Here is a 24,613-nt window from a genome sequence, read left to right on the forward strand (position 1 = left end):
TTTAGAACAGTTTGTACTTGGCATTCATGCAGAGACACACCAGTGTTCAGTAAATACTCACAATTACCATGGAGGCTCAAACATTCCTGGTGAAGTTCAGAAGCCCCTTCAGGGCTTATAGTTTACTGCTGGTTGAGCACACATTCATCTGATGGGTTCATTCTAAACCCAGAGGGGGGTTCTTTAATCACACAATTGGCATTTATGATTAGGGCTGAAGTGGATTAGAATATTTATGTAAAAATAAAAAATATTAAAATATGCTACTTTTATGGCTAATTTGTAGAGGGCACTTTTGTACCTAGGTTTTCTTTCTTAAAATGAGTATAAGTGTTAATGTTATTGAAACAGAATCTGTGTCCCTGGTCATCATCAAATTTGTCACTAAACCATGTTTCCTCATATATAATGAGTTTTTAGTCACAGTTTAGCTCAGTCAGAGTCATTTTAGTGTGTGTTAGATTAACCTCTTTTTGTTCTCCACCAGAGTAAGTAGAAGAATCATCTACAAAGTCCTTCAACAACCAGGCTTAACCAGTGGCCAACAGGCATATGTGACTTCTGTCAACACAACATGATCTGCATCTTCTTCATCAGTGAGTTCAGGCGAGAGAAACTGTCTTACCCTTCCAATCTGCTGGAGAAAAGTACTCATAACCACTTACCCTAAACCTTGCCCTGACCCCAAACCTAGTCCTGGGCCTAAATCTAAGCCAAAGCAGAAGAAGCAGAGTATATAAACAATTGCCACTGCGGTTGGGTGCATTGTTGCTGCACGTAGAATTAGACTGAAGATATTTGGTGTCATCTCTGTTCTGGATGAACAGACGAACATTTTCAGACATGTGATCACTTGTGCTTTTGTTGAAATCTGAAGAAGAATTTTTCCACTTGTCTGTTGTTTTCTTTCTCACTGTTTTAACTCTTTTGTCATTTGTCTTCATACTAATTTCTCCTTATGCTTTTTTCAGTTTTTCTCCCAGCTGTTAGACTCCAGGACTCCCAGGACCAGTGCACTGGTAGCTCTTGTAATCCCCAGCTAGGAGACTTAATGGTGGGTCGGGCAGCTCAACTCTCAGCCTCGTCCACCTGTGGTCTGGATGGGCCTCAGAACTACTGCATCCTCGGATACCTGGAGGTTAGACAGGCTGAACATTGGACAGACTGAGTATAGACAAATAAACGTGGGATCAAACTGTAATAGCTGAATAAGTTTTATCCTTATTATATATTTTCATACACTAGTATTATAGGCTTGAGTAGTATTAGTTTTAGGTGAGTTTTGCTCAGATAATAAACATTTCTTTTCGCAGTTACATTCCCTGAAGTTAGGGTTAGGAAAGGGGATTAACTGCGTGAATACGATGCATTTGAACTCAGTTTGTGTGACTGACATATTTCTGGCTCGTCCTCTGACTTTCATACTGGAACATGTTCTGATCTGTTAATTCTGACGCTGGTCTCTACACCCTGAGGATCTGTTCTACTTCGTCTCCTCTTTATTGGATTTGCCTTCTTTTTTTCCTCCTTCAGTCTTGACGTTGGTTCTGTATCATTTCTGAAATGTTCCATTAAATACATATCTGTTAGTTTCCTTAAATTCCTTGAAACTGCACAGGAAAAGGTTTGAATTCAGTTTTTGTGTTTTAAACCAATAATCAATGACTTTCAATTAAAAGTCAGAGTAGAGGAACAATTTGTGATGACTATTGATCAGTTGGGTTGAATTTGTCTTCATTCATCAGGAGGAGCAGAAATGTTTCATATGTGACTCCAGGCTTCCCTATAGTCGTTATAGCAACCCAAACAGTCACCGTATCGAAAATATCATCACAACATTTGAACCTGAAAGAAAGATGAAGTGGTGGCAGTCTGAGAACGGCAAGTTTAACACATCATAATGTACAATCTGTCCAGTCAGAAGCCCATCACTAGTAACAGAACACAGAACAAGAACTCTTCTTCTTTACTGATTTATCTGCAGGAATTCATCGCGTCAGCATCCAGCTAGATCTGGAGACGGTCTTCCAGTTCAGTCACCTGGTCCTCACCTTCAAGGTAAGACTAAACATTCTGGTTTAATTCACAGCTGATCAGACTAATTGTCACTGACTTACTAAGATTGGCTGATTAATTGCATCCAAATATTAGGTCTCATATCGGGTGGATTGAAAACTGAACCCAGCTGAGTCAGGGCTCTTATCTTTGTGAATACAAATATACTATTGTGATCATTCACCATGCACAGAGGCTTTCACCCCAAATAGCAGGCTGAGGACTAGTGAGCATCAAGGTCAAGGTCCAGGATGAAACATTGAAAATCCAAGAGTACATCAAGAAAATGCCCCCAAAGGATGAGGTGCTAAGAGAATGTCTCAGACAACAGAAACTCAATGAGCGTGCAGAGGAAGAGGAGCAGACAACCTGGAGGGACAAGCCCCTACACGCCATGAAGCGTCAAACTGAAGACGTGGCTGATATCAAGAACACCTACCAATGACTGGAAAATACTGGACTGACTGACAGCACAGAGACACTGATAATGGCAGCACAAGTACAGGCCCTAAGTACTAGAGTCATAGAGGCCAAGATCTACCAGAGTAGACCAGACCCAAGGGTCAGACTATACAAAGATGGTCCTGAGACAGTCCAGCACATAGTAGCAGCGGTGTAAGACGCTAGCCAGGTCAGGATACAGGGAGAGGGACAACCAAGTGGCTGGCGTACAAGAACATTTGTACCCAGTGTGGAATAGAATGGGCTATACCACAGAAAGTGGTGGAGAAAATCAGGGCCAAGGTTCTCGGGTACTTCAGCTTCCAGACTGACAAACAGGTCCTGGCTTACCAACCAGACATAGACTAAGTAGTTAGACTGAAAAGTAACTAATTTATGTGTTTCATTTGGGTGCCAGTGAATTTAGCTTATTCCCCTTAGCTCTACTGCTACGCCAACGCTACACGTGACATCACGTCGTTTCTTTGAGGGTACAATATTATTTGTATTAAATTCAAAACAGATGATTTTATTTACACTTATGATTTAGGGTATGCATGTGTAAAAATATGAATTCTTTAATTATCCATTGTAATAATTATGGATGCGTGTTGTAACAATCCCTTCGTCGGAATCGCGCTGACTGCAGAGCATGACGCTACGCTCATTACGAGACGCACCTGTGAGAGTATAATGGGAGCGCTCACTTCATCAGTTTTGGGTTGGACGAAGCAGCGATCGCTCGGTAGCTCCACACACTGTGGTTAGAGAAAAGTCGAGCTCGTGTAAGCCCTTGTCGATTTCTTACCGTGGTTATGACTTCTGACTGACAGACTCACATTGACTGAGAGAACTCTAAAGGTGCCAGCTGTGAGTACATAACTTTCCTATTAAAACAAAAAGAACAAACTAAATCAGTTGGGTTTGGACTCTGAAGAGGGAATGTTTTGTTGAGTAAAGACTGAAATATTGCTGATAATTGAAAGCATTTTTTGTTGATTGTTATATTTTATTTTATTTTATTTTATTTTGTTGTTGTGGACCTATTTTATGCACCTGCAAAGAACATGTTGGGATTCATTGTCGGTTTTCTTGGTTGTTAAGTTTCATACTTGAACATCCTCTGTGTGGGTTTTGATTTAAAAAGAAATTAAAAAGAAACTATTATTGTCAGGTTACCACCTGACTGGCACCCCAGGTAGACTATATAAATAATTTAACCAATAAATAAATCTAATAACATCTCTAAATAATAACTAAATTAAATAACTAAATAAGATTAAAACCACCACAGTGTGCGGTATTGGTTGATGTTTTGAATTAAATCCGGCTAATACAGGTAATTTAGGGTGACTCTCTGACAGCCAGGAGAGGACCAGAAAAACCTCAATTTGTTTAAATTGTCTTCAATAGGTTCAATGGATCAGACCACCAAGTTTAACAAAACTGTCCGTCTGCCAAGAGTGTGTCATTAGAGACTGGTTTGATATTTAAGCAAGGCAAATCAAGTCAGTTTTATTTATACTGGACATGTCGAGAGAATATGGTTCAAGTTTACACTGTGACTCCATTGCCTGCCTGTTTCTTCTCTCTGCAGAGTTTCCGGCCGGCGGCCATGTTGGTGGAACGTTCAAAGGATTTCGGAAGAACCTGGAAAGTTTTTCGTTACTTTGCAGAAGATTGTTCACTTTATTTCCCTCTGGTGTCAGATAAACCGGCCGACAGCATCGATGACGTGGTCTGTGACAGCAGATACTCTGGATCAGAACCATCCACCGATGGAGAGGTGAGACACTGACTTCATCTAAATTTATTTATTTACAAAGCACACACATGAACGTATGAACACACACACTACAACAGCACACCCTCCACATAGACAAATCACACAATCATATTATTTTATATATTTTTTTAAGAGAAGGAAGTGGACACATTGACATGCTGAATGTGTCCAATGAAAGAAATTCTATGGTTGAAGTTTCCACGATGAATAAAACTGAGGCGACACTGTGTGAAAATTAGTTCTCGTTTTTTGTCTGTTTCAATGTGTTGATGAGTTTCCCATTCAGATGAAGTTCTATGATGTTTGTAGGTTGTGCTTAAAGCTCTGGACCCTATCTTTGAAATAGAAAACCCCTACGCTCCCAACATCCAAGGTGAGGTTTTAGACAGGATCAACATTCACTGACATCATGGTGTAAATAAACCTTTTAGTTGCACAACAAGCTAAAGTAAACAACTCTTTGTTCGGGTTAGGTTGGGTTAGGGTTAGTTGATAAAGGTTTAGGATTAGATGGGGTTATATGGGTTAGGTTGGGTTAGGGTTAGTTGATAAAGGTTTAGGATTAGATGGGGTTATATGGGTTAGGTTGGGTTAGGGTTAGTTGATAAAGGTTTAGGATTAGATGGGGTTATATGGGTTAGGTTTAGGGTTAGGGTTCGGTGATAAAGGGTTAGGATTAGATGGGCTTATATGGGTTAGGTTTAAGGTTAGGGTTCGGTGATCAAGGCCATGGAGAGCTCACCTCTAAGGGTTTACAATATCACAGTGTCATTGACAGATTTGCTGCCCATTGTACTGGTTTTGTTTTCATTTGCCTTTTTAAATCTTTTAATGCTGCATGTTATTTATTGCTGTACTGAATCTGCTATTTTACATTTTTGTTATATTTGTTAAATGTATTACTGTACATCTCAACTGTTATAAAGATACTTGTACTTGTACTTATTATCTTAGCACTAACCACTTTTTATTTATTTTGATTCTGAAAACTTTACTTTTGTGGTTGTCCTCAGATCTGATCACTTTGACTAATATTCGGGTGAACTTCACTGATCTCTTCACACTCGGCGACACTCTACTGAGTCGGAGACGCAGGAACCCTCAGGATAAATATTACTACTCTCTGTACAACATGGTGGTCCGAGGAAGCTGCTTCTGTAACGGACATGCCAGCAGGTGTACACCTGCACAGGGAGGACGAGGGGACGTCTTCCCAGAGCCTGGCATGGTAAGGACCAGAATGGCTCTCTGGTGTTTCAATAGCAGCGTGATGTGTTTTCCTGATGTCCACTTTCCTTTACATGTGAACTGAGGACATCGAGTCCCAGACACACAGCTGAGACTCAGCTGGACGGAGATCCAGATAATTTCACGAGATTTCAGGTAAAAATATTTTCTGTTTTCAGGTTCATGGTCGATGTGTTTGTCAGCACAACACAGCAGGAGAGAACTGTGAGAGATGTCAGGACTTTCATCACGACTCCCCCTGGAGGCCTGGAGGAGAAAACACAGCCGACATATGCAGGAGTAAATTAAATTAAATGAATGACTTTCCATTTATATATAACAAAAACAACCAGGACTCCCGTTTTTGTCTAACTAGTCAAATATAATAAGTTTTTTTTTTCATATTCAGTATCTACACTTTTACTTTATTCATAGTTTTCATTTGTTGATTTTTAATTAGTATAAATTTCACTTTCGTCTCTCAGGGTGTAACTGTCATGGCCACTCAGACTCATGTCACTTCGATGCCGCCCATTATGACGCATCTGGCGGCGTCAGCGGTGGCATTTGTGACGACTGCCGTCATGACCGGACCGGACCTCATTGTGAACGGTGTCGACCTTTTTACTACCAGGACCCACAGAGAGCAAAGGACGACCCACAGGCCTGCAGACGTAGGTTTCCATGGATACACACGATGATGGTGATGGTGATGGTGATGATGATGGTGATGATGATGATGATGAAGATGATGATGGTGATGGTGATGAAGATGGTGATGGTGATGGTGATGATGATGATGATGGTGAAGATGAAGATGATGATGATGGTGATGGTGATGATGATGATGATGATGATGATGATGATGATGAAGATGGTGATGAAGATGATGATGAAGATGATGAGACTGTGGTGTTCCAGCTTGTGACTGTGACCCGGCTGGTTCTCGTGAAGCCGGTCCCTGTGACTCGCGGACCGGTCAGTGTGTCTGTAAAGGAAACGTCGAAGGACAACGCTGTGATCGCTGCAGACCAGGTTTTTTCAGTCTGACCCCAGACAACCCTGACGGTTGCCAAGGTGACAAGAAATACTCAGTTTGACCTTTGACCTTTTCATGTTTAATGTTCAAGTTCACGAAACAAATACAAGGAGAAACATGTTGAAGACGTGTTGATGCTGGTCTGAGGCTGATGTCATGTCTCCTGTTTGTCGTGTCGTGTTCTGTCATGTTGGTCGTGACACATTTATCATGTTGTGTTGTGTTGTATTGTATCATGTCATATTGTGTTGTGTTGTGTCATGTCATATTGTGTGTGTCATGTCAGCGTGCCAGTGCCATGCCTTGGGAAGTGTGGGGTCATGTGATCCGCTGACAGGAAGCTGTGAATGCGAGCGCTGGGCATCCGGACTGCACTGTGATCAGTGTGGGGTGAGTTCAGTCTTTGTTAATGAAAACAATAAAAGGACAAGAAGATTGAAGTTCCCCAGAGATAAACATTATAGAAATATAATGACAAAGCAGCTGTTACACACACAGTTAATTAACAAGCGTTTATTTAAAGTAAATAGGCTAGGCTAGGTTAGGCGATGAATGTTTCTCCAAGTAGAATGAATGTCCAGAGGACAGATTTAGCCAGAGGAAGACAGGATCTGTAGGAAACATTAATATGTGTTGTAGACAATAGCTGAAACTGGCAAGGCCACACACACATCTGACTCCACTCCTCCAATCAAACACAAGAGAAAGAGAGAAATCTCCAGCTGAGGAGGACAAGGCCACAAACTTTTTTTACTTTGTGAAATAACAGCGATGACAACCTGAACCAGGGTTTAACTCCAAGTGTTGAGTGAATGTTCATATGTGTGTTCATGTCTGTGTTTTGTGTCCAGGCAGGTTTCTGGGGTTTAGGAAACTCTTTTCTCAGGTGTACCTCCTGTAACTGTGATATCGGCGGAGCTCACGGCACCACGTACGAGATTATTCTACTTCTACAATATCCACCATTTTTCTGAAATAAAGAGGATGAATAAATAATTATGGAAATGTCAGCTTTAGCCACTGAGCCGAGAACCACAGATTCAGACATCTCAGTGTTTACATTCTCTTATCAATATGTCTGTGAAGGTTCTCAGTCATCCAGGTCATGGTAATCCAGAAGGCATTGAATAAAGGCAACTGGACTTGTAGAATTTTCTTGAAGACCTTCATCAGAGCAGTTTCTTCAGTTCTGAGAGACTAGTGGGAAATTGAGGTTAAAGTAGGAAAGGTCTGTGGGTAACTGGGGACCCCAGTGTCATCGATCGTGGCCGATCTCTACATGGAGGAAGTAGAGACCAGAGCCCTGAGAACCTTTGCAGGTTCCACCCCCACCCACTGGTACAGGTATGTGGGCGACACCTGGGTCAAAATCAGGACAGAGGAGGTGGAATCTTTCACACAGCACATCAATGCAGTGGACAGCAACATTAAGTGGGAGGGAGGGAGGACATCAGCAGTGTTTGGTCTTTTTGGTTTGGTGCATGTTGAAGACCCAGCCTCAACACTGAAGTTTATAGGAAACCCACTCACACTGACTAGCATTTATTATTTGATTCCCACCACCCCCTGGGACACAAACTAGGAGTCATCAGAACCTCCAGCACCGAGCACAGTGGTTAATAGCCCAAAAAAAACAAGGTTGAGGAGTACAGCAGGAGGAAGAACATCACCGTAGCTTTGTTGCATATAAAAGTAAACACAAGAAAGATAAAATAAAATGAGATTAGATTAAAGTAAAATAAAAATAAAAGTTTAATCAAAAAAATTACAGAATTAGCATTATGAAAAAATATACAAAAATAGTTGGCAAAACAGTGTCGGATATGGTTGTTTGGTCAGTTGCATAGCAGTATGGATCGTGTCATCGCATGGTGTTTCTCGTCAGTGTTGTTTCCTTGAAGTTGTTCACTGGAGGATGTAAATGCTAACAAAGTGTATCTGCCTGTAGAGTCTCACACACTCCCTCTGGGTCCTATCAAGCGCACACAGTCGAACTATCCAACCGCCAAAGACCTCGTGTTCCCCTTGGTCGACGGTGCAGAGAGCATGGCACAGAGCCTAGCGGGCATTTTAACACCTGGCCCAATCGGAGCTCCTAGGATGTATGTAATGATGACGCAATGTTTCAACCAATCACAATGGCGTTTATTACACCTGGCTCAGACGTTCAAAAACGTGACATAGCCCAATGTTGTGATGTTCAACTGCATATTGCAGACCAAATACAGTCGTGATTAGACGTCCAAAAACCTTGTTTGCACGTTGTGTAAAGGTCCAAAATGGATCTTGGACCGACTGACGCAATATAGACATGATCTGTACGTCCATCAGATGTCTAATATTTAGTGTGTATCCACCTGAAGGACAAAGGACACTCCTTTGAAGATACAGACGTCAAAGTCCTGGCCAGAGAGGACAGATGGTTTGAGAGAGGAGTAAAGGAAGCCATCTATGTCAAAGTGGAAAAACCTTCTCTAAACAGAGGAGGTGGACTGAGATTTAATCTGCCATATATTTATAATTCAGTTTTGACTTGTATCCCCAAGAAGTTTCAGCACCTTGAGCCTCCAGGCTCCCACTGACAATAGCTTCGTTAGAGCTCTATTCATAGGGTAAGTAGCCCAGGCACACAGTTCCCCTCTTAACAGGTGAGTACTCAGCCTTTATGGAAATAGTTGCACCAGTTTCTGTTCAAATAAATTTGAACTTCACAGAGTTTTCCTATTTAAACTTCCCACTAGTCTATCAGAACTGAAGAAGCTACTCAGATGAGTGGCGAAATGTTTTCAAGAAAATTACACAAGTCCAGTTTCCTTATTCGACGCCTTTTGGATTATCCTCTTATCAAATAAAGAAAAACAGAGTAAAAAGGAAACAGATATTTTAACTTTATTTGAAGAAGCACAAACTGAGAAGGTGTTCATGTCTTATGTGTTCAGGTGTTCTCCAGAGGATGGACAGTGTCACTGTTTACCCAACATGATTGGTCGGCGGTGCACTGACCCCGCCCCTGGTCACTTCCTGCCCTCGCTGAACTACTTCCTGTATGAGGCAGAGCTCGCCGCCCCACTGGCAGGAGGAGACTCTTCATCGTCTTCCCTGGTGTGTAGCATCCTCGATAGAATGTCACCGGGTATTTACTGCCGTATCCTCAGCTCAACTCTCTTCTTCCACTTTGATTTCAAGTTCGCTAATGGCCGAGGGGTTAGGGATGGACAGACGCGTCGCCTTGCTCGACAGCGACGACAGGGACAGGTGGTATCCGTTTCCTGTTACAATCTCTTTCAGTCCAGCCAATCAGATCAACTTCCTGTGTCTAAATACCACTGCTGTGTGTTTGGGTTCTACAGCAGAGCGTTATCCCTCTAGACCCAGGTCACGCCCTGCAGCTCATCCCCCGTCACAGGTCAACTGACCCTCCAGTCACCTGGACGGGCATGGGATTGGTGAGAGTGTTGGAGGGTGCAGGGCTTAGATTCACTGTGGACAACCTCCCCTCTTCAATGGAATATCAGCTGGTGATCAACTATGAACCAGAGGTGAACCTAGTCCTGGATCTGACAGTGAATTAATGAAATAATCTGAAACTGTAAAACTGTCCAAAAAATAGAGTTAAAAACAACATTAAAAGAGTAACAACATAAATGAAAGTTTAAAGTTTAGCCTAGACTGTTTGTGACAAGTTTTCAAGGAGAGATATTTATTTTACATACTGATACATTAGTAATACTGTATAACATAATTAACTAATTATGAGTTAAGATTAACTTCTTGTATCTTCCTTTGCAGACTCCATCTGATTGGCTGGCTTCAGTCAGTAGCATCACGCTGTCTCCAGGCGATGAACACTGCAGCGTCAACCCAGCAGGAAGTACAACCGTGGCTCTTCCTGGACAGTCGAGGTGAGACGATGTCAGTAAACACAAGAGATGATTTCTACGTCCCACGGCTGTTCTGGTGTCAAAAGAAAAGATCAAAGAAACAGTCTAAGTTTTAGAGACAACAGAACCTTTCTGCCAGATGTTTAATGAAGCCAGAAGTTACAAGTCTAAGGAGCAAAGTAAATGATATGAATGGATGAGACAAGCCAACCAATGCATCTTAACATTTTAGACACAGGTAATGTTCATTACATTCATGATAACCGTGTTGCCTCTAAAAAACAAGACTAAGCTTCAACAGATCAGCCAGGTGCCATGCTGGGTCTTTTAGGGCGCACTTACACTAGGCAATAGTTCCATACCCAGCCACGCTTGCCCCCTAAAGTCTGGACTCTATGGCTAGTGTAAGTGCAAAGGGGGACGGGCTTGGTACATTTTGTTACGCACAAGCACTGTTAAATACGCGTCACGTGAGACAGACGCTTTTTGATGACGATGCGCATTGCGTATGTTGTATATCAACGTGATGACAAATGCACTGTTAAAAAAAGTAGTTGACTCAACTTAACTAAATCTAGTCATCTTCTTGCTTTGACTGAGTTAAGTTCAGTCATCTTATCGTGTAAAGTTAATTACACAAGTTAATTACACTACAAAATGCAGTCAACTGACTCAATTTTCTCTATCAAGTAAATTGGACTAAAAAATATTATTTGAGATCATTTAAAGACACTGGTTGAATGTATTTTTTCAAGTTCCTGCAAATGTGAATCGAGTTGGCTCAATATGAAATACATAAATGATACAACACACAGTTCAATAAGGAAGTTTATTAATAATAAATAGCAGTAAAATAACAGTAAAATACATAAAATGAAGAGCACTCTTCCTTTGAGGGAGAAAAAAACTCTAGAACATAAAATACAAATTAAAGTTGCAGGCAGTGTTGCCCAGGACCTTCTGTCTCCTCCTCCTCCTCCTGTGTCCTCCTCCTCCTGTGTCCTCCTCCTCCTCCAAACAAAAAAACAGTTGTGACCCGGGGCAGTACATTTCTTCCTCTTAGTACTTAGTCCGATGGAAAAAAGGAAAAAAAAAAAAAAATGAGAATACTTAAGGCCCAAATGCAGAAACATCCTCCTGAGCCAACCTCGTTGCAGATCCGGCGGCAGGAGAGTCAAGGTGGAGACATTGGGGGGGCGTCATAGTTCGAAGTAGTTTTGAAATTCCACACAGACACATTTTCAGATCTCAAAAAAAGAGATGTCGAAGGAAAATTGATCACCCTACTGAAATACTTGCTTTCACTCTGCCAGCTCTGGCTAGCTGGCGCTACATTCCAACGTATTTCCGACAAGGAAATAAACATGAAATATTCATCCCAGGTTGTGTTGGCGGACTGTTTGAGATGGAGAGCCATTTAATGAATCGTACACATTGCCTACAGATAAACTGACTTTGGTAAAATAATTTTAGATGTACTTATTTGGATGACTTCGCGCTGAGGAAAAACCTGTGGTGATCTCGGATTTTAAGAGTTGAACACTGCGTGTGACGCCACATTGCGGGCGCATGCGTGTTGGCTGAAATGTCCTTTTTGACTTCTTTTCTGAAGTGACCTGAACTGATTATTGTAGTTTTTAATGAGTTTCCGCGCTTTTTTCAAGTTGAAGTTGTTGTAACTCTTGTTACTCTGTTGCAATGAGCAATAAGTTGTCTCAACTTGACAACAGTAGTTCTTCTGACTAAAAGCCTAAATCCGCTCTGTTGTAGTTGTTGTAGTTGAGAGACAGGCTGTCTGAAGGAAATCTGGAGTGTGCGAACGAGCTTAACACATTCTTCAACAGTGCCCCCCTCCCCCTCCTTCGCCCCCGGACACCGGTTTCTTGTATTCTTCTATTAACTTCATTCACTGTTGTCTTTCCCTTGTGTCAGAAGAGTTTTTCTGGACTCTCCGCTGTGTCTGAATGCAGGAGGTCGGTACTTTGTGGACATCGTGTTTCACACACAGACGACATCTGATGGATCCTACATCCTGATCGACTCGGTGAGGAAGTCTTCATCTGAGTGATTAAAAGCCATCACTGTTCAATCACAGTTCAGGTGTTGGTGTTTCTATGTCTCCACACTGACAGCGATCCTGTCTGTTGATTTTCGTAAATTCTGACAGAAACCACCTTCTCCGGTGAATTTCAGCGTTTTTTTTTTTTTGTTGTTGTTGTTGTTTGTTTTCTCAGATGGGTCTGGTTCCCAGCATAGTATCGGGTCAAGACTTCTGCTCCCAAAGCAACTTGGACTCTTTCCGCCGCTTTCACTGTGTTGGATTGGGCGGCTCCCAGGAGACGGTCCCAGAAGTCTGTGAGGGCCTCATCAAAAGCCTCGCAGCTCAAATCCACAATGGAGCAGTTCGTAAGTAGTTTAGTTAAAATCCTAAACATCTAATTCCACATAGAGAATCTATTCTCTCTGTTCGGCTGCTCAGTAATAGATCAGACTGACACATACCTGTCTACGCAGTCTCAGTGTTGAACAATAATCTAGTCTCATTATTATTCTGCTCTTTGCATTTCTTTAAATTAGCCAGAGCTGAGCACAGGATGCTTAGTTGGTTAATGTCAGGGAGTTTGTTTTTATTATTAAAATGAATTAATTATAATATGTTGACTGTGGTGCAGCTTTTACAGATTGAAAAACATAGACATGAAGCTGGCGGTCTTCTGGTGATATCCCATCACTCCAGAAGATGAGGAGAAAACATGACAGATTTAAAAACAGCCTCAGCTCTTAGATGCAACGCATCCATGGATGGATGCAAGCAATGATTGTTAGTGTGGGGAAAGTCTATAACGTCGAAAAAAGTCAGGATTCCGATTTTAAATACTGAACACCAACTACAGTGACTCTGATCCTCTGACAGGAAGGGAAGAAGAATGTGGAGGGAAATATGCAACCAGATTCATCTAAACATCCAGTCACAGACAGACTGAACAATACATGTCTAACCCCCACCACACAGAGAACACTGAACCTTAAGCCTTTACTCCCATGTTTATCTTCACGTTTCACCTGTTGTCAGCTTGCAGGTGTAATGTGACTGGTTCTCTCGGACCAGACTGCAGTAAACTGGGCGGGTTCTGTCAGTGTAAGCCCAGTGTGATTGGTCGTTGCTGTGACAGCTGTGCACCGCTGACATTTGGCTTCGGACCTGACGGCTGTAAAAGTAAGAAGATCACTCTGAAGTGAAAATCCTTTTTCTCTTTTTTAGGACAAATGTTTGAAGAATTAATTGTTCTCGTCTGTTGTGACAGGATGTGAGTGTGACCCACGTGGCTCAGTGTCGGAGCTGTGTGATCAGATCAGAGGTCAGTGTGTTTGTCGTTCGGAGGTTACTGGTCGAAGCTGTGACCGCTGTCATCCAGGAACCTGGGGATTCCCCTTCTGTCGGCCTTGTGAATGTAATGGACTGTCTGAGCTGTGTGACCAGGAAACTGGAGAGTGTCTGGATTGCAGGGACCACACCACTGGACCACACTGTGACAGGTCAGATATGTTTATTAGAAGTATAACCAACATTTAATATAATTATAAATGTACTGTATGTCTGTGACTGGTTAGTATGAGCTGCTTAAAGTTTTTCCCTCTCAGAATTTTCTACATTTCTTCATAAAAGTAGAAAAAGAACCCAAAGAAACACATGAAACAGAAATGTTAGGCTACTCTAGTGCAGCAGTAGTTGCACTTCCAGTAGTTATTCTGTGTGTCTGGTCAGCATACAGTATATGTAGCGTAGTGGGACCACAAGAAACAATAATTCACACCTCTGTATATTTCTGGAAGTGATGATAAACACAACATAAATCTTCAATATTTTTTATAATGTTGTGGAAGGACCTGAAGGAAACAACCAACTTCTCAGAACTGAAGTGGTTCTGTTCAGAGGAATGGGATCAAATTCCTCCAAGTTGCTATAGACACTGATCAGCTGTTACCACAAACATTAAGTTAAAAGGAGCTTACAGCACACACTGGACCCAAGGACTCAACAACATGATCAACACGGGACCAGTTCTGTGTTTGACTGGATTCTCTTTGTCTAATTTTAGGGTTAATCTTTACTTTGTATTGTAATTATTTCATATAATAAGTTACTGTAACGCCCTGTTACTTTTAATATGTGGTTTGTTGTAAATATTTAATAAGATATTTATTAAACACCAACATGAAATAAATATACATAATATAGACCCTATAGGTATAGATGTGTAGAAAAGCTTAACGTTGTGACACAGGTGTATTGCTGATGCAGGTGTGTGGAGGGTTACTATGGTAACCCCATCTCCAGACAGCCCTGTCAGCCCTGCCTGTGTCCAGATGTTCTGAGCAGTGGACGTTTATTTGCTACGTCCTGTCAACAGGACCCACAGTCACTCAGTCTGACCTGTAACTGTCGGGAGGGTCACACAGGTATGAACTCAGGTCCTGTCCTTAGCTTCAGTTCACAAATGTATGTGATGTGAACAGACATTTCAAAGCTTCTGATTTGTTGTCAGGGGACGGCGGGTTTCTCAGCAGTGGTTTTATCCGTTGTGTTTCACTTCACTGCCACTAGAGAGCAGCACATTATTTCATACCATGAAGAGAGAAATGATAAACTTGTTATTAAATGTGAAAACAGCAACTGTTAAACTGACTGTGATGAACTCAGGGCCACACTGCGACAGATGCAGTCCTGGTTTCTATGGCGACCTTGTGTTGCCGGGTTCCCACTGCAGGAAGTGTCCCTGCAACAGCAACATCGATCCTGATGATCCCAACGCCTGCGACAGCACCACAGGTCAATGTCTGCGTTGCCTTCACAATACCATGGGACCACAGTGCCAAAACTGCAAAGCTGGTTACTATGGCAATGCCCTGGTCCAAGACTGCAAAGGTATGTATGGCAAACACTAACATTAAATCATGAATTCACACCCACCCTAGCTCCTGAGTTCCTCACTCTGTCTCTAAGTTCAGACTTGGTCACGAACCAAAGCTCAACTTGCATTATTCCCAGAATGCTCCTGTGACCGACGGGGGACACAAGTAACTCAGTGTCCTCTTGGGGGTCCCTGCTCCTGCAATCCAAGGACAGGACAGTGTCCCTGCAGAATGGGGGTAGTGGGAGACCTCTGTGATGAATGTGAAGACGGATACTGGAACCTGGATGGAGCATCAGGGTGTCAGCCCTGCAGCTGTGATCCTGTTAACTCTTTCTCAAACATCTGCAACAAGGCAAGACCTCCACAACCACAGACACTGTCCTGTTTATTTATTGTTTCCTCGTGGACACAGTGTTTCAGTGTAATTAACCTCATTCCGCACAACGGAATCACAGGGACAACAGAGGGTGGTGACCATGTTCCATTTAAAATGAAATCTGCTGTAAAATGTTTGAAAGTTCATACATTCAAAGAACAGGGTTCAATTTAATGCAAAGATTAGTGACCATATAGATGAATGATTGACAATGACAGAAGTTGTGGTGCATTCAGGTCACGGGACAGTGTCCATGCCGTCCTGAGTTTGGAGGAAGACAGTGTGACGAATGTGGAGAAAATCATTTCGGCAATCCAGACCTGCAGTGTGTGTGTAAGTGAAAAGCTCTGATATTTATTTTTTTTCTGCAACACAACTGCAGCTTGTTTCTCTTTGAACTGTTCTCAGCTTGTGACTGTAACCTGGAAGGAACTGAACGCCCATCATGTGACCCAGAAACAGGAGAGTGTATCTGTCGGGTTGGAGTTACTGGTATATTCTGTGATGAGTGTGCCACCGGCTATGACTCAACATTTCCAGCCTGTAAAGAGTGCCACCCTTGCAACAACCTCTGGACTAAGAACGTCACTGATGTCCAGCGAGCTGCCCAGAGGATGAAAACCTTCATCCCTCGTCACAGTGGCGACCTGCAGCCCACAGACAGTGGCTACCTGCAACGAATCCTGGAGATACGCTCTAAGCTGGATGGCCTCACCAACCTGACTGCACATTCCACAGCAATGGTGCCAAACGTGGAGAAAATTAGTTTGAAAATCGGGTAAGGTTGTGTTAACTAAGAAAGATCCACTAGTTTTATCATCTCACAGGAATAAACGTTATAAAAATACATTGTCCAGTTTTATTCATGTAGGTTTTCAGCGTTGTTTCGTCTTATCACTAGGTAAAGTCAAACTCTGTGATCAAACCTTGTTTTTCTTCACAGGAAGCTGAAAACTTCCATTGATCCAAAACTGATCCTTATCGATCCATCGTCGCTTCTTGACGCTGAAATCAACAACATTCATCTGGAGTTCAAGAAGCTTCTCGACAACCTGAAGAAGAAAGTCATAAGCGACTCATTCGACAACGAACAACAGCCACCGGAAGGTACAGAGATGTGTATTACATGCTACAGGTTTTATTTTATATAAGGACTCAGTTGATTGTCACCTAAATTCAGGTCATCTTTATCTTTATAGTCTCTGATGTTAGATAACCTCCAGATTAGTTGAACACAAACCACGTCGTCTTTGAACCTGTTGTAGAGCTCCTGCATGATATCCAGAAACTACATAAAGCTTTCATGTTGGATGAGAAGAGGGTGAGAAGTGCCAACAAAGCTGTAGAGGACTCCATGGACACCAGACAGGAAGTCAAACGCAGACTGAGCATGTGCAACACCAAAAGAGATCAGGCACCGCTGGAGAAGAAGGTCAAAGAGCTAAGCGTGGTTAGCCTGACCCAGAAGGTGAGGGTACAATATGTCATGCACCTGTAACAAGGTTTCAACCAGAACAGTGGTGTAACAGCTGGTAAAGCTGTTGACTAGCAGACTAAAGAGCTCCATATTTACCTGGTGTAAAGCTGCGAGTCATATAGCTGCTGTTTTGGTGCAGCAGCTCAACATGTAAAGGGCGATTAGAGATGAATATAAACTGAAGGCTGTCGAGATTAAGAAGTTCTTTCTGAACCAAGCGAAAGAATGTAAAGTCAAACTAAAATAGCCCCTCAGATCTACAAAGAGGTTCGTTCTCTGTTAGATTTTGAGAGTAATAGTTTCTCTGAAGGTTTGATCTTAGATTTACACACAGCAGACACATGAATATTAATTAATTCATTAAATGAAGACACACATGAGGACTGTTAGAATAACACGTTCTTTCAGATGTTTCAGTGATCAGTGATGTTTGGTGTGTTCTTATTCATGTTTTGAGTGTCTAGTTAGTCCAATGGTTTGTTTGGATGATTGATACTCGGCAGGTTAACAGAACTCCTAACAAGTTGCCAATATTTCTTATCAGTGAGGTGTCGAATGCACCTCCAGGGTCATAAGTTAAACAAGACTTAATTCTACCAGTGAACTCTAAAAGAAAATGTCAGGATATGAGTCCATGAGCTGAATGTGAAGAGAAACTGGGTCATGGAGGAAGACAAGGAGCCCAAGAACACCAGTGGTTCTCCAGAAGAACCAGATGAATGTTGAGGAACAAGTCAAAGTCCTGACCTTCATCCAGTAGAAATGTTGTACTGTTGAAGCCAATACGCTGATTTGTGTTTTACCTATACCATATCATATTTGTGCAAGTCATTTAGAATCATGCTGCCACCCACATATCAAATCATGACGAATCAGCTGATGAGAGGAAACCACCAACATCTCAGAACTGAAGTGGTTCTGTTCTGAAGAATGGGATCAAAGTCCTCCAACTGATCAGCTTTTACCACAAACATTTAGTTCCAAAGAGCTCACAGACTCACACACTGGACACAACGACTTGATGACATGACATGATCAACACTGGACCAGTTTAACATCATAGTTCTGATTCATGTATTTGATTGTGTCCCCTTTGTCTACGTACTTGTGTGACTTTTATCACGATGTTAAGGCAAAATAACTTTATGCAAATACTTCATAAATATTTATTGTCAAACATGTTCCTGATGAGGTGCAGTTATTTTCCAGTCAGCCTCATGTATGGAGAACTCAACTCAACCAAAAGTGTGACCAACTGTGTCAACCAAACCAGCCTCAAGTAGGGCAGGAAAATTAGATTCACATGACTCAAATATAATCAGACAGTTGCCCAAATGTGCTGATATTATATATATCATGAAGTGCAGATGTTAACCCCTGTCAGGTAAATGACTTCTTCAAGCAGCGTGTTGTGCTCTGATGCAGATTTGTGGAGGACCAGGTCTGGACGACTGCACCATATGTGGTGGAGCTCTTTGTGGTCTGGGAAAAATTCAGTGTGGTGGTCCAAACTGTGATGGAGTTTTTCCTGAAAGTGAGAAAGCTTTAGAGACTGCAGAAAGATTAAAAGACCAACTCAGCACACTCCCCTCAAGACTGGAGGACTCCACAAACAAGGCAAGTTCACACTGAGATGACTGGTGTTGCTAAGTTTGATCATTAGGAGTGATTACTTTTAGGAGTCATTGTTTGCAAACTTCAGTCAAAGGGATGGTTGGTTAACCCTATCAATATATAATCAGGATCCATGTTACAAGTTTTTGTCTTAAACTGTTTCAGATGTTGATCTTATTTTGTAGGATGATGAATGTGTTTCTGTTGAAGAGTAACTCATTATTCTGCCTGGTGTTTCTACACTACACACTATTAGTTTATTGAATTGGGACAATGTACATTAATCAACATTGATGCGTTAGTCCACAGTGTAAATGCACTGGTCTTAGCACAGATGCTAATTTTTAGCTGTAGTCCCAAGGCAGCTACACAACACAAACAAAGATACTTTAGAACAACATTCATACAAAAGACAATTACAGAACCAGACACGGACAAGTAGTTGTTGCTGTTCCGGATGTGTGGTGGTAACTTGTTCCAGTTGTGTGTACCTCTTACCAATAAAACCACCTCGGTACATTAGAGTCACCTCTAGTTAGAGCTCTCGTTCTTTGTCCTTCAATGTTTTTTTCTCTGGATGAGTTCATTCAGAGGTCGAGGGGCAAGAGCATTTAAAACTTTGAAGATGAGACAAGTATCCTTAAAGATCTGATAGCTGCCTAGGTCAAGAATATTATACTTTTTAGGATATTACAGTAATGAAAGTGAAGAGATTTCCTGTCTAAGATTTTAACTGCCTTCTTGAAGAGAGACTTGAAAGGTTTACGGTACTTTAATTTTCTGTTATTTTGTCAACCTCAACTGTATGAATTAACAGACTAAATAACAGAAGCTCTATATTGTGAGTTCTAAATGCTAAAAGTCTTTATTCTGTGTCAGATCAATGAAGCCAAACAAGCAGCTCAGTACAGCAAAGATCAGGCCAAAAAGCTGCAGGAGCAGCTCAACAACAACACAATATCCTTTGAGAGAGAGAAAAATAAAACCAAGGAGCTCATCCAGAGGGTCAAACTCTACCTGACAGGTCAGTGATTGCTCTCACATGTAAAAGAGTATAGACAGAATTAGTCTTTAACAATAACTTGACAGGAAGATATGGCAAGAAAGCTTTATGACAAATAAGACAGTGAATGTTCGATGAACAACAAGCTGCTATATAACAGAAAATAAAATATTCATCTAATTCTGAATCAGAATTCTTTCTCTAAGCATCATGTGCTTTATGTGTGAAACCATCCTCAACATTCATCATATTCATGATTCACTCATTCTGACAGATGACATGGTTTCTCCAGAGGACGTTGACAGAATGGCCCAATTGGTTCTGAACATTCAGCTGCCACTGTCACCTGATCAGATCCGATCAATGATCAGTGACATCAATAATCTGTTGAACAACTCCACCAAATTCAAGGAAGACCTGGACAAGCTGGAGGAACAAGCCAAGACAGCAGAATCCCTCCTGAAGAGCGCTCGTGAACTCCAGTCAGTGCCAAATATTATTATAAATATGCCAAATATTATCAGAGTATGTGACAACAAGAATCTGGTTTTTGTGTTTAGAGCTCGGACGAAGGACATAGACGGGACCGAGATCAGCAGGAACATTTATGAAGCAGGAGAAGCTCAGGACAAAGCCAACGACAACTTGGAGATGGCCAGCAGAGACAGAGATGAAACCAAAGAAAAAGTCCAAGATGTAACATATAAACAATACATATACACACGACATGTCAGAGGTTGACACGGCCTGATGATGATGATGATGATGATGAGGTTTGCTCTGTTTCAGACCGAAAACAAACTGGACAACATTGAGGGGAAGTTGATGAACTCCTCCGTAGATCTGCTTAAAGAGATTGAGGCCGTGAAAATGAAAACTGAACAGAACAGAGAAATGGCCATGGAGGTCCTGAAGGCTGCAGACACTGCTTTAAACAGCACCACGGATTCACAGACGGTAAACCTAAAAGAGAAAACAGAAACTAGTAGCATCATTGAGTGCAGTTGCTAAACTCTTGATTGAATTTCCAACAGGAACTAAATGATGTGAAGAAGCTGTTTGAGGTGTTGAAGCAGAAACATTTGAATCAAACGGTTGATGGTGAAGCTGCAGATGAACTGAAGAACACTGTGAAGGAGGCCGAGAACATGAAAAGACAAGTGGAGGACAAATTCAGACAGATACAAGGTAGTTCTGGAGTTTTAATGTTGAAGTATTACGAGCAGTAGCATGTTTAGGGTTCAGGTTTTACAGGGCCTGTTCAGACCTCGCACTGAGATCCAGTCTGGAAGATCTGATCACGTAAAAGACTAGTGTAAACATCCAAAGGATGCACTGAAATGAGAGAGACATGAACTCTGACCACATGGGGAGGTGGTCTGGATCACCTGTGTCCAGATGTTTGACTCATACATTCAGAAAAAAAACAAAAACACAACCACTATTAGAAATGATCGTCTAAAAAATAAAATGATAATAAGTTGGAGCAACTAATCAACCAATCAAAGAGGGGGAAACATAGAAAGTAAAGCTTGAACATTTCAGAACAGAAACACAAAGAAAACCAAACAGGATCACAACCAAGGTAATAAAACACAGCGTTTGCATATTATTCTGTCTTTGGAGCTGTTATCTAACTAAAAAATAAACAAAACTAAGTAAGAATTTGTGTATTTAAGTATTTAATATGAGTACACAAGTGTGATTCTGTTTTAATTAATGATGCTGTTGTGTCAATGTATGAGGACCCGTGTCTTTGCTTTTATAACTTTATAACTAGAAACTTCCAGGGCTGAGTTATAGTCTGAGTTTAGTTCAGGTCTAACTAACGTCAGGGAGGAGATCAATAAATATTAACCCATGAATATAAGCAGCGGTAGAGATCCATTAGATCGATCTATCTAGGTGTCGACGATGCCAAAGCCTTCATCATCCACATTATCCACAAACACCTGGAACTTCCCCACAGCTCCACCAGACTCCTGTTTGCTGACTTCTCCTCGGCCTTTAACACCATTAATCGCACATCCTGGCAGAGAGACTCCAGCGGAACTTCAACCTGAGCAGCTCATCCTCTGGATCCTGGACTTTCTGACTAACTGGACCCAGTGAGTCCGGATTAACAATAACCTGTCTGATCTCCTCTTCACCTCCACTGGCTCCCCACAAGGCTGTGTGCTTTCTCCGCTGCTCTTCATCCTGTACACGACGAGTGCAGATCAACACACCCCAACTGTCACCTGGTGAAGTTTGCTGACGACGTTCTCCTGTCCCTCCTGTCCGGTCCCTCCCTCCACCATGGACCCGCTCTACAGCAGTTTGTAGACTGTGACTCTTCGTGCCTGGACCTGAATGTCAGCAGAACTAAGGAGATGGTGGAGACCTTCTCCAGCAGCCAAAGGGAACCGGCAGCAGCTGTCACCACTATGATCCACGGTTCTCTGGTCGAGTCAGTTGGGGAATACAGATACCTCAGAACCATCCTGGATGGCCAGCGGAGGTTCTCTTCCAACACCGAAGGCATCCTGAGGAAGAGCCACCAGACAATGTACCTACTAAGGAAACTGAACTCTTTTTCTGTCTGTAAGAACATCTTGCTGACATTCTATTACACATTCATTGAAAGAGTGGTATCACTCTGTAACTGTACAGGATAGGAACCGGCTGCATATCATTGTGAAGGTGTGTTCTAAGATTCTTGGACTCCCTGCTCACTGAGCTCTGTGTAGGAGCAGCAGGTTAGCGGCCTGGCTCGTCGAATTCTCAAGGACTCAACCCATGATCTGTTTCCAGCGTTTGAGCTGCTGGCGTCTGGTCGCAGGTTCCGATCCCCGGCTTCTAAGACCCAGAGGAGGAGAGCAACCTTTGTTCCCAATGTTATTCTCCTCCTGAACTCTAAGAACTATACGACGGTCACAATAACTCAAATCTTCTTGTGCTACACTCAAGTGCAATATCACATGTCCTCATGTGCAATATTACAATGTCACTTTCATACTTTATCTGCTGTTTTACACTTTTTACATATTGGCCTTTATATTATTTTCCACGATTCATCTCTCTCTTCTGTTACTTGCAGCAGGCCTGCCATTGTACATAATATGCTGTTTTTTTGCCCACTTTTGTGACTTTTATTCTTTTTGTTATTTTATTCTCCTGCTCTTATTTTATGTACCACTCTTCGCCCTCCTAATTGCCCTCCGGGGATGAATAACTTTTTTTTCTGATTCTGATTCTGATTCTGATTCTGATCTGTCTATCTGTCTGTCTGTTTGTTTGCATACATAGAAATAATCCCAGGTCTGAACACACACGTGCCTGAAGCTCGACACTTGTCATGTTGTGATGAAATAACCCAGATTGGATCTTTAAGCAGGTCTGAACAGGCCCGTAGATGTTGATGCGTGGTCTGATCAGAGAGTTACAGACACATTTATAATATAATCTCTGTGTTCACACAGTGTTTATCATTGCTGCTCAAAGAATTAATTGAATCCTTGGATGTAGTAACTGGTTAAATGTCCTCCTAGAGTTTCTGTCAGCTACCAGGATTGATCTCTGGACATTTCTATGTCCAACAATTGCTTCGGTTGAGTCCTTGACCTAAAAGCCACTGAGAAAAATGATCAGTTACGTTGGTAGACTCTGACTCCTGGGAGAAAACATGTGTTCAGAGTTGTGTGGATCAAACAAGTTTGTGTTGGGTGCCTCAGATGGAAGTTTGCTGCCGGTTTCACATCCCTAACTCTAACCCTGTTACTGTGTTTGTGTCAGATATGGAGCAGAAGATTCTGCAGCTGCTGCAGAGGAAAAACCAGAAAGCAGCTGAAGTGTCCCAGTTGTTGGAGACTGTGGATTCACTTCAAAAGAACATCTCCATGAAGGCGGAAAGTTACTCCCGCTGTTGACAATAAACAGAACATTGTCCTGCATGTATGTACTCTTCTGGCTTTTATTATTCTGAAAGTTGAGGCTGTAGGACGCTAAGTAACTGTCTGTCTGGATTTTTAATCAGAAAAAATACTGTAAAAAGGTTGTGATGGGTGAAAATGAGACTCTGTGATAACTGATAACGTCTATATGAAATTTCCCAGTTTGGGATTAATAAAACATCTATCTATCCATCTGTCTATCTATCTATCTATCTATCTATCTATCTATCTTGTAACTGAACATCTAAACACAGAATCATGAAGAGGGACAGAATCTATCTATTGATGTGGTCTTTTCTGTTTAATAAATCTCATGTTACATTTCCTGTCTCCTGGTTTTAATGACCTTTTATAAACAGCTGTGTGTGTGTGTGTGTGTGTGTGTGTGTGTGTGTGTGTGTGTGTGTGTGTGTGTGTGTGTGTGTGTGTGTGTCAGTGCCTGATTGGTCGACATTTGTCTTTCAGGCTGCAACACGTTCACAGGCATTACCCACAATGCACCACAGACACTGAATAATCTTCAGATGTTCAGGTGGGGGGTTGACACCCCCCAGCCCCCCAACCACACACAGAGACCTCCTCACCTGCATCAACAAAGGAGGAGGTGTTTACGTGATGGGGGAGGAGTGGGGGTGTTCAGGAATGTCTTTGTCTGCAGAGTCCTGGGACGCCGGGAGTCGGGGGGTGGGGGGTATCCTTGGGACTGAAGTTGAAACTGTGTTTGTGGAAAGTAAAGATCAGTAACATCTGGACTGAATTGAAGCTGAAGCTTCTGATTCTGGGACCAGATCTGAGAGAATTCATTCATTATTTGATGAATCACTTTATTTAGTTGTCAAATGTCCAAGTGACACTTTATTTATGAA

General features: G+C 41.9%; 1 protein-coding gene across 3 annotated transcripts; it reads left to right on the forward strand.

Moving 5' to 3' along the window:
• The first annotated feature begins 460 nt into the window (after nt 1-460).
• On the forward strand, nt 461-24,075 carry lamb4 (laminin, beta 4). Of its 3 annotated transcripts, none has more exons than XM_047597500.1 (34): nt 461-596; nt 972-1,138; nt 1,746-1,881; nt 1,985-2,058; nt 4,094-4,282; nt 4,592-4,655; nt 5,296-5,510; nt 5,689-5,809; nt 5,995-6,183; nt 6,431-6,586; nt 6,835-6,938; nt 7,400-7,479; nt 9,488-9,650; nt 9,735-9,803; nt 9,899-10,087; nt 10,338-10,450; nt 12,362-12,473; nt 12,664-12,835; nt 13,503-13,646; nt 13,735-13,966; nt 14,733-14,890; nt 15,132-15,356; nt 15,480-15,697; nt 15,958-16,054; nt 16,130-16,499; nt 16,665-16,828; nt 16,987-17,189; nt 18,624-18,815; nt 19,692-19,836; nt 20,090-20,297; nt 20,376-20,511; nt 20,605-20,772; nt 20,850-21,003; nt 23,590-24,075. In XM_047597500.1, the coding sequence occupies exons 1-34, from the start codon at nt 575-577 to the stop codon at nt 23,721-23,723; spliced, it is 5,283 nt and encodes a 1,760-aa protein (XP_047453456.1). In that variant the 5' UTR covers nt 461-574; the 3' UTR covers nt 23,724-24,075. The 3 variants fall into 3 exon arrangements, with proteins under 3 accessions (XP_047453456.1, XP_047453457.1, XP_047453458.1); XM_047597501.1 differs by having other exon boundaries at nt 12,365-12,473; XM_047597502.1 differs by lacking the exons at nt 461-596; nt 972-1,138; nt 1,746-1,881; nt 1,985-2,058 and adding an exon at nt 2,137-3,366.
• Nucleotides 24,076-24,613: the final 538 nt, after the last annotated feature.

This window comes from Mugil cephalus, chromosome 10, assembly GCF_022458985.1.
Source record: "Mugil cephalus isolate CIBA_MC_2020 chromosome 10, CIBA_Mcephalus_1.1, whole genome shotgun sequence".
NCBI classification, from domain to species: Eukaryota; Metazoa; Chordata; class Actinopteri; order Mugiliformes; family Mugilidae; genus Mugil; species Mugil cephalus.